The sequence below is a fragment of the Anomaloglossus baeobatrachus genome, chromosome 1 (genome assembly GCF_048569485.1).
Source record: "Anomaloglossus baeobatrachus isolate aAnoBae1 chromosome 1, aAnoBae1.hap1, whole genome shotgun sequence".
Taxonomy (NCBI): domain Eukaryota; kingdom Metazoa; phylum Chordata; class Amphibia; order Anura; family Aromobatidae; genus Anomaloglossus; species Anomaloglossus baeobatrachus.
In genome coordinates this window covers 695,993,908-696,009,707 of record NC_134353.1, presented here as the reverse complement: position 1 = coordinate 696,009,707, position 15,800 = coordinate 695,993,908, and the positions used below count along the sequence as shown (strand labels likewise).

Below are 15,800 nucleotides of genomic sequence, written 5' to 3'. Positions count from 1 at the left end.
GAATGTCACACGCATCCCAGAGTCACGGCTTTGCACAGACGTCAGTCCCAGACAGCCTGAGCGGGCTCACTATGAGCGGCCCTCGGTTTCATCAGGGTCCTAGCAGAAGGACTCTCTGTGTAATGAGGCGGAAGTAGCGGCTCAGGATTCTGATCCTGAGACCGCTCTCAATCTGGATACACCTAATGGTGACGCCATAGTGAATAATCTTATAGCATCCATCAATAGAACGTTGGTTATTTCTCACCCAGCTCCTCCAGTGGAGGAGTCAGCTTCACGTATTTTTCTGGACCACTCTGCCTTCAGAGAGGCAGTCCAGGAACACCACACTTATCCAGATATGCGCTTCTCCAAACGGCTTAGGATACACGTTATCCCTGCCCCCTGACGTGGTCAAGGACTGGACCCAGTGTCCCAAGCGGCATCCTCCAATCTCCAGGCTTGTAGCTAGATCCATAGTTGCAGTGGGAGATGGAGCTGCACTTAAAGATGCCACTGACAGACAGATGGATCTCTGGTCTAAATCCATCTATGAGACTGTCGGCGCACCGTTGGCTCCAGCATTCTCACCCTTGGGGCACTCCAAGCTATTTCAGCTTGTCTTACACAGATTGACACGGTTACACGTACATCTGTGCCGCAGGTGGCATCCTTAACCTCTCAAATGTCTGCATTTGTTTCTTACGCGATTCAGGTTGCCCTAGACTCTGCGAACCGTACGGCAGTAGCCTCCGCTGCTCCGTGTTTTTAAGCAGAGCCTGGTCTGCTCGTTAACTGAATGGAAGGCAGATTCTGCTTCCAAAAAAGGTTGCTTAACCAGTTGCCTTTTTCTGCTGACCGACTGTTTGGTGAGCGTTTGGATGTAACCATTAAACAGTCCAGGGGTAAGGATTCATCCTTTCCTCAGCCCGGACACGACAAACCCCAACAGAGCAGGAGGCAGTCGTGGTTTCGGTCTTTTCGAGGCTCGGGCAGGTCCCATTTTTCCTCGTCCAATGTGGACTCAAAAGGATCAGAGGAGCTCAGATTCTTGGCGGGCTCAGTCACGCCCAAAAAAGAGACAGTCTGAAAACCCGCTTCCAAGGCGGCTTCCTCATGACTTGCGGCCTCCTCTCTCCGCATCCTCGGTCGGTAGCAGGCTCACCCGCCTTGGCGATATTTAGCTGCCATAGGTCAATGACCGTTGGGTGTGAGACATTCTGTCTCACGGGTACAGGATAGAGCTCACTTCTCGTCCTCCAACTCGATTCTTCAGAACTTCTCCACCTCCCGGCCGAGCCGCTGCTCTTCTGCAAACAGGGTGCACTCTATAGGCAGAAAGAGTGATGACCCCCGTTCCTCTTCAGGAACAAGGTCATGGTTTTTACCCCAAATTATTTGCGGTGCCTATAAGAACGGGCCGTTCCGTCCCGTTCTGGATCTAAAACTGCTCAGCAAGCTCGTGGACACCAGGCGGTTCCGGATGGAATCCCTCCGCCATGTCATCGCCTCAAGGTCCCAAGGAGATTTCCTATCATCATTAGGCATCAAGGATGCTTATCCACACGTGCCGATTGATCCAGAGCACTAGCGTTTCTTTTCTTCGTTATAGGAGACGAACACCTTCTGTTCGTAGCTCTACCTTCCGGCTAGCGACAGTCCCACTGGTCTTCGCCAAGGTCAGGGCAGCAGTAGTCACAGTCCTGCACTCTCAGGGTCACTCTGTGATCCCATATTTAGACGATCTACTTGTCAAGGCACTCTCTTAGGACACATGCCGACACTGCCCGAACGTTGCGCTGGAGACTCTCTAGAGTTTTGGGTGGATCATCAACTTTTTGAAGTCAGATCCGACCCCGACCCTATCGCTAACATATCTAGGCATGGAGTTTCATACTCTCTCAGCGATAGTGAAGCTTCCGCTAGACAAACAGCATTCTCTACGGGCTGCAATCTCTTCTTTAAGAACCAGCCGCACACATTGAGACGCCTCATGCACTTCCTACGTAAGATGGTAGCAATGGAGGCAGTTCTTTTCGCGCAGTTTCATCTGCGTCCACTACAATGTGACATTCTCCGCCAATGGGACGGGGAGTCGACCTCCCTCAACAGAGTCGTCTTTCTTTCTCAGGCGGCCAAGGAATCTCTACGGTGGTGGCTTCTTCCCACCTCATGGTCAAAAAGAAGGTCCTTCCTATCCCCATCCTGGGCGATAGTTACGACAGACGCGAGTCTATCAGGGTGGGGAGCAGTTTTTCTCCACCACAGCGCTCAGGGTACGTGGACTCAGCAAGAGTCCACCCTTCAGATCAATGTTCTTGAACACAGAGCAGTGTATCTTGCCCTACAAACCTTCCAACAGCAGCTGGACAGCAAGCAAATCCGACTTCAGTCGGACAACTCCACAGCGGTGGCATACATCAACCACCAAGGAAGAACGCGCAACCGGCAAGCCTTCCAGGAAGTCCGGCAGGTTCTGATGTGGGTGGAAGACACGGCATCCACCATATCCACAGTTCACATCCCAGGCGTGGAAAACTAGGAAGCTGACTTCCTAAGTCGCCGGGGTGTGGCCGAAAGGGTATGGTCTCTTCACCCGGACGGGTTTCAGGAGATCTGGCGCCGCTGACAGAGGCCGGACGTCGATCTAATGGCGTCACGGCACAACATCAATGTGCCAGCTTCATGGCACGGTTTCACAATCTTCGAGCTCTGGCGGCAGACGCCTTAGTTCAGCATTGGTCGCAGTTCCAGCTACCTTATGTGCCACCTCTGGCATTGTTGCCCAGAGTGCTGCGCTAGATCAGGACCGACTGCGGCCGCGCCATCCTCGTCGCTACAGATTGGCCGAGGATGTTGTGGTTCCCGGTTCTGTGGTGCCTCACGGTAGGCTAACCGGGGGCACTACCAGACCAATCAGACTGGCTGTCTCAAGGGCCATTCTTCCATTTGAATTCTACGGCCCTCAACCTGATGGTGTGGCATTGAGTCCTGGAACCTAGTGTCGTCAGGATTTCCTCAGGACGTGGTTGCCACCATGAGACAGGCTAGCATACCAACGTCCGCCAAGATTGACCACAGGACGTGGAAGATATTCTTATCTCGGTGCTCGGCGCAGGGTGTTTCTCCCTGGCCGGTTGCATCGTCTATGTTTCCTTCCTTCCTGCAATCTAGGTTGGAAAAAGGGTTGTCGCTCAGTTCCCTTTAGGGACAAGTCTCAGCGCTATCTGTATTTTTTCAGAAACGACTTCCTCAGGTACGCACGTTCCTACGGGGAGTTTGTCGTCTCAGCACTCCGTACAAGCGGCCGTTAGAGCCCTGGGATCTGAACAAGGTTCTAATTGCTCTCCAGTTGCCGCCTTTCGAGCCTTTGAAAGAGATCTCCCTTCCCGCTTTTCCCGGGAAGTGGCCTTCTAGTAACGGTCTCGTCTCTTAGGAGAGTTTCCGAGCTAGCAACGCTCTCATACAAATCTCCCTTCCTGGTCCTTCACCAGGACAGGGTAGTTCTGCGTCCGATTCCGGAATTTCTCCCTAAGGTGGTATCCCACTTTCATATCAATCAGGATATCACCTCACCTTCTTTGTGTCCTCGTCCAGTCCATCAATTTCAGAAGGATTTGCATCTGTTGGTTCTGGTGAGAGCACTCAGGTTCTACTTCCCGCATGGCGCTCCTGCGCCACCCGGATGCACTCTTTGTCCTTGTCGCTGGTCGGCGTAAACAGTCGCAAGCTTCTGAATCCACCCTGGCTCGGGGGATCGAGGAACCAATTCTTGAAACCTACAGTTCTACTGGGCTTCTGGTTCTCTCAAGGCTGAAGGCCCATTCTACCAGAGCCGCGGGTGCATCCTGGGCATTACGGCACCAGGCTACGGCTCAGCAGGTGTGTCAGGCACCTACCTGATTGAGTCTGCATACTTTTACCAAGCATTTTCAGGTGCATACCTACGCTTCGGCAGACGCCAGCCTAGGTAGATAAGTCCTTCAGGCGGCGATTGCCCACCTGTAGGAAAGGGCTGTTTGACGGCCCTATCACGAGGTATTCTTTTACCCACCCAGGGACTGCTTTTGGACGTCCCAATTGTCTGGGTCTCCCAATTAGGAGCGAAAAAGAAGGGAATTTTGTTTACTTACCGTAAATTCCTTTTCTTCTAGCTCCAATTGGGAGACCCAGCACCCGCCCTGTTTTCTCGGGGTTTTTCTGTTTTTTTCGGGTACACATGTTGTTCATGTGGTATGGTTCAGTTCTCCGATGTTTCCTCGGATTGAATTGGTCTTTAAACCAGTTATTGGCTTTCCTCCTTCTTGCTTTGGCACTAAAACTGGTGAGCCAGTGATCCCACTGGGGGTGTATAGCCAGAAGGGGAGGGGCCTTACACTTTTAAGTGTAATACTTTGTGTGGCCTCCGGAGGCAATAGCTATACACCCAATTGTCTGGGTCTCCCAATTGGAGCTAGAAGAAAAGGAATTTACGGTAAGTAAACAAAATTCCCTTCTCAAAGAGATCCATAAAAAGTGTAATTTAAAGTTTGCCACAAGCCACCTGGGAGACACACCAAACATATGGAAGAAGGTGCTCTGGTCAGATGAAATAAAAAAACAAACATTTTGGGCACAATGCCTAACGATATTTTTGGCGTAAAAGCAACACAGCTCATCACCCTGAACACACCATCCCCACTGTCAAACATGGTGGTGGCAGCATCATGGTTTGGACCTACTTTTCTTCAGCAGGGACAGGGAAGATGGTTAAAATTGATGTGAAGATGGATGGAGCCAAATACAGGACCATTTTGGAAGAAAACCTGTTGGAGTCTGCAAAAGACCTGAGACTGGGACGGAGATTTTTTTCAACAAGACAATGATCCCAAACATAAAGCAAAATCTACAATGGAATGGTTCACAAATAAATGTATCCAGGTATTAGAATGGCCAAGTGAAAGTCCAGACCTGAATCCAATCGAGAATCTGTGGAAAAAGCTGAAAACTGCTGTTCACAAACCTCACTCAGCTCGAGCTATTTGCAAAGGAAGAATGGGCAAGAATTTCATTCTTTCGATGTGCAAAACTGATAGAGACATACCCCAAGCGACTTGCAGCTGTAATCGCAGCAAAAGGTGGCGCTACAAAGTATTAACTTAAAGAGGACAAATAATATTGTACTCCCCACTTTTAAGTTTATTATTTTACAAAAGTTTAAAATAAGGAATACATTTCGTTCACCTTCACAATTGTGTCCCACTTGTTTATTCTTCACCATAACATAACATTTTTATCTTTGTTTGAAGCCTGAAATGTGGGAAAAGGTTGAAAAATTCAAGGGGCCGAATACTTTTGCAAGGCACTGTATATAACCGCTAACACCCTGTGACATTGGTCCCAAGAATATTTACAACAGACAGGCTGATATGAGCCCTTTTAGATGGCGTTGTTAATTGTAACAGCAGCATCTAGTTAGTAGACCATGCAAGAGCAGTAGCCAGCTCAGCTAGGAGGCAGGTGCACGGACTCTACACGGCATTGCTGATTGCAAACAAGGGGAAAAAATCCAGCACTCTTGTGGTATCCAGCAACATTGTAGAAAGAACAGCTTTATTAAAAATCCAGCATCAAGGATAGGAGAATGTGCAATGGCGCGTGCATTTTTCCCTTTTTGCAAGCAGCATCTAGATGGTTACAAGGAGTAGGCAATTGCAGGTGCCAGTAGTTGCAACCCAAAGGAGGAGTACTGCAGTGTATGAGACCAGCAAAAAAATTTATATCTCACAGTAGGAAAAGGTAAAAAAAAGACATAATTGGTGGTGTCCAGTCTGTAAGTCACGTTATTTATTCCATATGTCAAACACCGTAAAAAAAATTAAATAAACACCAAAAATGTCACTGCCAAAAGATGGTATAAAAAGTGATCAAAAAGTCATGTTACATAAAAAATGGTATCAATGAAAACAATCTGTTCTGAAAAAATAAGCCCTCATGGTGCGCTGTCAGAGAATAAAGCTGCATTTCTCGGAATATGGCGACACAAAAATTGTATGTTATTAGTGTGCAAAATCATAAAAAAAACCCTATAAAAATCTAGTATTGCTATAAACCTACTGACCTGAAGAAAAAACAGTTTTATCACTTGTGCCGCAGGGTGAATAGTGGAAATAATAATAAAAACATGAATTGCAAAAAAATCTGAATAGAAAAAGATTAAAAAGTGTTATGCACCTCAAAATAATAAACACTTCAACTTGTCCTGTAAAAAAAAAAAAAGCCCTCTGATGGCCAAAAAAGAAAAATGTTATAACTCTTTAGGATATGGCGACAGAAAAAACTTTAATTTAAAGAGGGAAAAAAAAGGCATTTTTAGTGTGTAAAAGTAGCAAAGCATAAAAATAAAGTCTACAGAGATCTGGTACCTCTGTAATTGCACTAACATGAAGAATAAAGCGGTTGCTTTCTGAGCCCTGACTTGTCCTCAATCAGCATAGGAGAAATTGCCACATTGGGGAGAAATTGCGTGAAAGTGTTGGAGTCTTTGTGAAATGAAATATTTGCGGCTAAATCAATATTTTAGTGGGAAAAAAGGCACACGCTGCGGTTTTCACGTTTTTTTCATGTGTTTTTTTTTCTTGCATATTTTAAACAATACTGCAAGGAAAAATGCATGCCAGCAAAGTCTATGAGAATCCTGACTTGCTGTTCTCATGTTGCTTCTTTTTTCCTTGCAGATTTTGGTGCTGAAAAAATCTGCAATACGTTCATTCGTTCTGCATTTTTTCCTGCGGCGGATATAATCCTCTGCAGTGCTCGATCACTACAATGGATTATATCTGTCAGTGCTGCACTGGTGTGTGAGACGATCCGTAGCTCAGTAACCTGACAGGGACCCAATCGCCAGGGAGAGGTAAGCGATCCCTCTCCCTGCCTCTTGAATGCTGATTGCAATCAATATTGCAGCATTCAGGGGGTTAAAATGCTGTGAGCGGCAGTGAGAGCCGGGCCCCTGCTGTAACATCAGCTGAAGACCCGGCGGCGATCGCAGGGATACAGCGCAGGAACCCCCGCGATTACCATGCCTAAAAAAAAAATATAGAAAACTGCAAAAGTTTTTTTTTTTTTTTTTTTTTTTCTGCTGCATTTTTCCTGCCAAAACATGCAGTTTTGTGTGCAGAAAATCTGCACACAAATCTGCTACGTGGGCACATAACCTTAGGATGTGAATATTTAAATATGTGGAAAAATTGTTGATTTTTCAAAATTTCCCATAAATTTTCGAGATTTTTATAAAATGCACAAAATGTATTGATCTAACTTTACCGCTAACATATAAAGTACAATGTAGTATGAAAACAAGAATGAATCACTGTGATATGTGGCAGCATTACAGATTTATTATCACATTGAAAAATGGACCGTGTGATTAAGGTCAAATTTGGCTGTCACTAAGCGGTTAATTTCCTCTACAGCTACTTGATGAAATGGGCAGTTACAAAAAAAAGTCTTAAAATCTCCCTTTAATAAACAATAAGAATAAGCAGAGCGGAGAAGGCCAAGTTGCATATGGAGATTTATAGCTCTTGCATTGCTCCCCTGAGGGTACGTTCCCATGATCCGGATGACGCTGTATTCTAGATGTGTCTTCCCTCCTGCGGAGACGTGAGTGTTCTCTGCAGGAGAATCCTGATCGTGGGAACACGGCCTTAGAAAGTAAATCTGCAAATAGCCTGTCCTCAGAGGAAGAGAGCAGACACTAGTGCCACCTGCTAGAAGTCACAATCCGAAGAGTCAATATTAATTTTCTAAAGAGCCTTGCCAGTGACTCTGAATATGCAGCCACATCAGAATCTCCATGTGCAGACACATTTCTGGGTTTTTGCCCTTCATCGGAGCAAAGCATGAGAATTGGTTGGCTGGGTGAGAGGCCTTTGAGAGTGTCAAAGTATCCTTTAAAAGGCATCTCGCACAGGCTTTTTGCATATGGTATAATTGCCATCATATAATTCTCTGGTATCTTCTGCAGGTCTTCTTTTCTGCCTACATATTTAACAGTAATGTGATGGTCAAAGTGGCAACACAACCTGCTGATAATCCTTTGGATGTCTTGTCAAGGAAGCTTCACCTTGGTCCTAATGTTGGTAGGGACGTACCTCGGCTGTCTCTGCCAGGAAAACTAGTTTTTCCCAGGTAAGGTTCTCTTATTGATGCCTTCTGATTTTTAGATCAAACAATGGCTTTTCTAGATGGATCCGCTCCTGTTTGTGTATGCTTAGTGTTTTATTTCTGTCTTTGTGCACAGTTCTACAGGCAGTCACTTTTCCATGCTTGGCATAGGGGACATTGTAATGCCAGGACTACTTCTCTGCTTTGTTCTGCGTTATGACAACTACAAGAAACAGGCGACCTCTGAATCTTGTGGAGCACAAGGGACTGCCAACATTTCTGGACGGATGCAGAAGGTCTCCTATTTCCATTGCACACTCATTGGGTACTTTGTGGGTAAGTAACCAGTGCCGGAGTTATTAAAGGGGTATTCGTATTTCCAAGATCCTATCCCAATATGTAGTAGGTGTTATAATATTTTTAGCAAATGGCTCTATTTAGAAATGTAGTATAGTTCTCCTGACATAGCCATGCATTTTACCTCATGTGCAGGGCATTGCAGCTTAGATATCCATGGTTATGACCACAAGCAACGAACTGTCACTATGAGTGGACATTACCATGGATACCTAAGCATTGGGCATTGCAGCTTAGGTATTTATGGTTATGATGACCACAAGCAACTAACTGTCACTATATGAGTGGACATTACCATGGATACCTAAGCTGCAATGCCCTGCACGTGAGGTAGGAGACAGTGTAATCTTGGTGTTGACATGTGAATTGAGCCTTTTGTTCCCTCTATGAACAGATTTCTGTGGTGTAGTAATCAGCCACGTTTCTGTCCTCATTATACACTGCCTTAAATGAAGAGGGAAAAAGACTGTGTGTTAATCTTGTTACATTACAGGACTGTTAACGGCAACAGTGGCCTCCCGCATTCACAGAGCTGCACAGCCTGCTTTGCTCTATTTGGTCCCCTTTACTTTATTACCGCTGCTGACCATGGCCTATTTAAAGGTAGGATGTATTCTCATTACTGTCACATTATTCGCTTTGACTCATGGATTGTTCAGAAGTCTCTTGCATAACTTTGCTCAGGGGTGGCTTAGAACTTTGGAAAACAGTATATTCTGTGCAGTTATACACCGCACTTTGAAGTCTGTGCTGACCCTGTTCTCTTTCACAGGGCGACCTGCGCCGGATGTGGTCAGAACCGTTCCACACCAAGGCCAGCAGCTCCCGCTTCCTCGAGGTATGATGGGATCCGGAAACAAAGCCAAACGTGGCAGAATTTTTTTCAATTTGGCATCTCTCCTCTGGATAAACTCAGTGTAAATGGACACAGCTACAACTGATGGACCTCAAAGGAATTTTTTTTTTTTTTGTTGTAAAATGATGGAAAAAACAAGCAAACTTTCTAGTGACTTCTACGCAAGGGTCCTTATCTCTGAAACAAGCCCTCAGCAGCGGACTATATTCCTGTTGGAACATCAGAATTTAGACTAAATATATATATAAATATATATAAAAAGAACTGGGATCCAGTGGATCTATATGAATTGTAAATCTCGGATTCCTTCAAGGTCTGGCCTAACTGTGGCTCTATGTAGCATGTGACTTTAAAGGCCTCTGAGCTCCAGGACTTCTCCAGCTCTGCAAAACCGGTGGGACCAGACCCCATGAGGAGCAGGCAGCCCTCTTACCAGCTCTCCTTCCTGGTTTTTGTTTTTTTTTCGGTTTTTTTTTGTCCCCCTGCCCCTTTTTATTATTTTTTTGTTTAAATATCTTCTGTGGTGTGAAGTGACTTTTTAGATCTCAGCCAGTGTGTGAGTTACTCGAAGTATATACATAGTCTGTCGTATTTAATGCCATTTCACCCTTCTCCCAATTCATGTTGCAGAGGGCAAGTCTGAGGTGATATATTTTCTATGGATAGTTTAAATATTCACAGAATAACGCCAGGTCGGGTCAGGCCTGCTGTGTTCTGTCGCATGTCCTGCACTTTCATCTTTGGCTTTATATGACTAATCCATCCCAGCAAAGTGAAGCCTCGGTTCCAATCCAGTGTATTGTGTGCTCGTTCTGATGTACTCATGGGCTGTTTAGTGACTGTATTTGGTTCTGATCAATGTAGTGACCTAGGGCAGACGAAATGTTCCAAAACCTTTGTCTTCATTTTTGCGCGGCCTTTTTAGCGGTTTCCTTGGACTCTTGCATGTCAAACTTGCTGCGCTCATCGCTCCCTCCATAATAATGTTACCTTCCTGTAAATACATATTTTCTTTTTTCTATTGTTTTGTATTTTAGTATTTTCATTTGTCTGCTGTATTTCTGATATTTCCATGTGACTACCCTCACTCATGAAAAAACTAAAGGAAAAAACCCTCCAAATATGGTTCATGTCTGCCTCTACTACTTCGTCAGCAGCAGGGTACAACTGCTGGGCAGGTTAGGACGGTGTAGCTGGGGAATGGTGACTCTATGGGCACATTGGTATCTTTGGAATAATCGGTGTTCTAGGGTCATTAAATGGAACACAAAACCTCGAAATAGATTATGTAAGTAATCAGGAGATGGTTACCCCCACTGTTTCTCAGTCTGTAGGATTTCCTTCTTATTTATAAAACAGTTATAGACCAGGGGTCTCAAACTCGGCTGGGTGTATGAGCCACATATAGAAAAAAAATAACTTTCTTCAGCGCTCTATTGGGAGACCCAGACGATTGGGGTATAGCTACTGCCCTCCGGAGGCCACACAAAGCACTACACTAAAAAGTGCAAGGCCCCTCCCCTTCTGGCTATACCCCCCCGTGACATCACGGGTTCTCCAGTTTTAGCTTTGTGTGCGAAGGAGGTCAGACATCCATGCATAGCTCCACAGATTTTAGTCAGCAGTAGCTGCTGACTATGTCGGATGGAAGAAAAGAGGGCCCATATAGGGCCCCCAGCATGCTCCCTTCTCACCCGTGGATGGTGTTGTAAGGTTGAGGTACTTATTGCTAGTACAGAGGCCGGAGCCCACATGCTGTTTTCCTTCCCCATCCCCATGAGGGGCTCTGGGTGAAGTGGGATCTTACCGGTCTCCAGGCACAGAGACCGAGCTCCATCCACAGACCCAAAAGAACCTGCTGGATATGGAGCTGAGTATCGTCAGGGACAGGGCCCTGCTACATCAAGGTACTCTGTGTCCCCGGGCAAGCGCGCACACACACACCAGCATTGCTGGGAGTGTTAGTGCGCCGGGGACAACAGCGCGGAGCGCTGGTGCTATTATTCACTGCAGCTTTGCTGAGTGAATTTATGTATTGAAAACGGCCGCGCCGGCCGCTGCTGATTGTTTTTTACATTGTGGCGCGGCTGGGACTTGTGGTGCGCCGGGGGACTTCGGCGTCGGCCGTGCACATAGGACGGCCGCGCTTATTACTCGAGTCCCCGGCTTTGCGGCCTAGCTTTCGTTTCGTTCCCGCCCCAGCCCTGCCAGTCAGAGGAGGGGCGGGACGCTGTACAGAAGCTCAGCGCAGGGAGCTGGAGTCTGCTTTGCATTCTCCAGCCCCCTCTCACTGAACACAGTGAGACGCCGGGTTCCCGCTCTTGGCTGGGGCTCGCCCACGGCCCGCCCCTCTGCACAGGACGGGGAAGAGAAGCCGGCAGCCATTATGGTTTCCACTCTGGGAGAACGGAACCAGTCACAGGTTTTTGGGCGACCTCACACCCGCTCTTGTGCGGGCGGTAAGCAACTGACACCACTAATGCTGAAGTGGGCTTTTGGGCTGTGTGCTGATATGCTATGCACTGTACTGTACTGTCGCTATTCTGGGCAACAGCAGCAAATAAGCAATGCTGCTGAGGCACAAGCTTTCAATGCTTCTTCGTTTGCATGTGCTGCAGTGTTTACTGTCAGATTGGGCAACAGCAGCAGTAGAGCAATTTGTGCTAAGGCACAAGCTTTCAATGCTGCTTCGCTTGCATGTGCTGCACGGTTTATTGTTATGCTATACATTCACTGTATGTCGCTATTCTTGGCTAATGCGCCCAGATAAACAGACAAAAGCAGCAGTAGAGCAATGGTGCTACGGCACAAGTTTTCAATGCTGCTTGACTTGCATGGGCTGCAGTGTTTACTGTCATGCTTGTATGCTATACATTCACTGTATGTCGCTATCCTTGGCTAATGTTCCTGGATAAATAGACAACAGCAGCAGAAAGGCTAGGGTGCTAACGCGCAAGCTTTCAATGCTGCTTGGATTGCATGGGCTGCAGTGTTTACTGTCAGGCTTGTATGCTATACATTCACTGTATGTCGCTATCCTTGTCTCATGCTCCTAGATAAATAGACAACAGCAGCAGAAGAGCAAATGTGCCAAGCCACAAGTTTTCAATGCTGCGTGTACTACATGTACTGAAGTGTTTATTTGTACTTCATGCTTGTATGACTATTCACTGTACGGTCGCTATCCTCGGCTAGGCTCTTAGATAGCTAGACAACAACAGCAGAAAAAGATAAGTTGCCAATGCACGGGCTTTCTATGCTGCTTGTACTGCATGTCATACGGTTCCAGGACCCCCAGTGCGTGCAATTGCTCAACCGGGGTCTCTGCTATATGTGGCCAAAAGAACCACCTGTGATCTCTGTCCAGAGACAGGGACGAAGTTGCAGTTTTTCCGCTGATATATTGTCTGTGACTATGACTGACATCTTACAGACTTTGCACCCCAAGCAGACCGTGGGCAATATGGTTGCAATGACCCTGGCCGCCCTGATTTGGAGCATCTCAAGGCGCCAGAGTGATTCCAGGCATCCCAGAGAGCAGGCATCCGACACGGTCGACAGTCCCAGATGGCCTAAGCGGGCTCGCTGGGATTAGCCCTCGACTCCATCACTGGTCAAGGTCCCAGCTGGAGTACTCTCTGTACGTTGAGGCAGACGTAGCTGTTCAGGACTCTGATCCTGAGACCGCTCTCAATCCGGATGCACCGGATGGTGACGCTATAGTGAATAATCTTATTGCGTCCATCAACGAAAGGTTGGGTATTTCTCCCTCAACTCCTCCAGTGGAGGGGTCAGCTTCACAGCAAGAGAAATCTCTATTTCAGTATCTCAAGCGTATATTGAGTACTTGTTTAGCACTCTGACTCCAGAGAAGCAGTCCAGAAACGACACGCTTATCACGATAAGCGTTTCTCCGACCGTATTAATGAGACACGTGTCGCTCCCCCCTGACGTGGTCAAGCGCTAGACCCAGTATCCAAATGTGGATCCCCCAATCTCCATGCTTGCAGCTAGATCTATAGTTGTAGTGGTGGATAGGACTTCACTTCAAAATGCCATTGACAGGCAGATTGGCCTCTGGTTGCAATCTGTCTATGAAGCTATCGGCAGGTCGGTTGCTCCGGCAGTCGCAGCCGTGAAGGCACTCCAAGCTATTTCAGCTAGTATTGCGCAGGGGGTCGCTGTCACAGGTACTCTCGGTCCCAGCAGCGTCTTTAACTCGCAATGTCGGCATGGCGAATCATGCTGTTATTGCTGTCCGAGACTCTACGAGCCGGACGTCAGTGGCACCCGCCAACTCCGTGTTTTTACGCAGAGGCTAGTAGTTGAGAGATTGGAACAGAGGCTGCTTCCAACGAAGTGCTTAACCAGGTTGCCTTTATCTAGTGATAGTCTGTTGGTAAGGGTTGAATGAAATCATTCAACTATCCAAGACGACTCAAAAAGCCCAGAAGGGCATAGATTCCTAGCGGGCTCAATCACGCCCGGGGAAGGCAGCCGGAGGACCCGCTACCAAAGTGTTTTTCCTCATAATTTTCAGCCCTCTCACTCCGCAACCGCGGGGGGGCAGACTCCCCCGCTTTAGCGGCATTTACCTACCGCAGGTCAAGGGCCTGTGAGTGAGAGTCAGTTTGTTTTCAAACTACCGCACCGATCGAGCCGAGGCTCTTCTGCAGGCAGAAAGAGCGGTAATCCCTGTTCCTCTTCAGGAACCAGATACGCATTTTGCTCCGACCTGGTCGTGGTGCCAAAATAGGACGGCTCCTTCCGTCCCATTCTGGCATTTATACTGCTTAACAAGCACGTGAAAACCAGGCGGTTCCGGATGGCATCACTCCGCTCCGTCATTGCCTCTCTGTCTCAAGGAGTTTTCCTAACATCAATAGACATCAGGATGCTTATCTACACGTGCCGATTGCTCCGAGGCACCGGCGTTGGCTACGATTCGTTATTAAAGACGAGAATATTTCGTTTCGTAGCCATACCCTTTGGCTGGCGACAGCCCCACGGGTGTTCACCAAGTTCGTGGCAGCAGAGGGAGCAGTCCCGCGCTCTCACGGTCACTCTGTGATCCTTTACTTGGGCAATCTACTGGTCAAGGCACTCTCCTTTAGAAGCATGCCAACACAACCTGAACATGGCGCTGGACCCTTCCCAGAGTTTCGGGTGGGTCTTCAACTTTTCAAGGTTGAACCCAATCGCTGGCATCTCCTGGAGAGTTTTCACACTCTCTCAGCGATAGTGAAGCTTCCGCTGGACAAACAGCGTCCACTACAGACGAGGGGGCAGTCTCTCCTTCAAGGAGGCGCCTCATCCAGAGGCGAGCTTTTTTCACGCAGTTTCATCTGCGTCCGCCTCAATAGCACATTCTTCGCTTATGGGAGGGAAGTCGATGTCCCTACACAGGAACGTGTCACTTTTCCAGACGGTCAAAGACCGTCTTCAGAGGAGTCCACTCTTCAACTCAGTGGTCTGGTGCTCTGGGCAGTGTATCTTGCACTGCAAGCCTTCCTGCAGTGGCTGGAATGCAAATAGATCCGAATTCAGTCGGACTATCCACAGCGGTGGCATACACCAACCACCAAGGCGGACTACGCAGTCGACAAGCCTCCCAAGAGGTCCGGCGGATTCTGCTATGGGTAGAAGACAGAGCATACACCATATCAGCTGTTCATATCCCGGGCGTACAACACTAGGAAGCAGACTTCCTCAGTCGCCAGGGCGTGGACGCAGGGGAATGGGCTCTGCACCCGTTTGTTTTCAAGAAATCTGTAGCCGCAGGATGAAGACGGACGTCGACGTCATGGCTTCTCGGCAACAACAAGGTCCCGATTTTCATGACGCGGTCTTACGATCAAAGAGCTCTGGCGACAGGCGCCTTGGCTCAGGATTGGTCACAGTTCCAGCTACCGATTGCTGCCACACCATCCTCGTCGCCCCAAACTGGCCGGGGAGGTCGTGGTACCGAGATCTGTGGCACCTCACCGTCGGTCGACCGTGAGCACGACGTCATTGCCACCATGAGACGGGCTAGCCAGCCGCGGTCTGCCAAGATCTACCACAACTCGTGGAAGATATTCTTATCTTAGTGTTCTGCTCAGGGAGTGTCTCCCTGGCCATCGGCATTGCCTACTTTGCCTTCCCTCCTGCAATCTGGTTGGGAAAGAGGTTGGTCGCTCGGCTCCCTTTAAGGGCAAGTCTCGGCACTATCCGTGTTCTTTTCAGAAGCGTCTAGCACGTCTTCCTAAGGTGCGCACGTTACTACAGGGGGTTTGTCATATTGTGCCCCCGTACAAGCGGCCGTTAGATCCATGGGATCTGAACAGGGTACTAGTTGCTCTCCAGAAGCCGCCTTTCGAGCCTCTGAGGGAAGTTTCCCTTTCGCGCCTGTCACAGAAAGTGGCCTTTCTGGTTGCGATCACGTCGCTTCGGCGAGTGTCTGAGCTGGCGGCTCTGTCAT

The 15,800-nt window shown here is 47.9% G+C and overlaps 1 protein-coding gene across 1 annotated transcript in view; it reads left to right on the top strand.

Annotated features, from left to right (window-relative positions):
• Positions 1–10,363, top strand: part of SPPL3 (signal peptide peptidase like 3) — a 63,801-nt gene extending 53,438 nt beyond the window's left edge. The window contains exons 9-12 of the mRNA XM_075321916.1: positions 7,988–8,151; positions 8,264–8,463; positions 8,978–9,087; positions 9,257–10,363. Coding sequence (XP_075178031.1) covers positions 7,988–8,151; positions 8,264–8,463; positions 8,978–9,087; positions 9,257–9,328 — 546 coding nt within the window. The 3' untranslated portion in view covers positions 9,329–10,363. The remainder of the gene's footprint in view (positions 1–7,987; positions 8,152–8,263; positions 8,464–8,977; positions 9,088–9,256) is intronic.
• Positions 10,364–15,800: the final 5,437 nt, after the last annotated feature.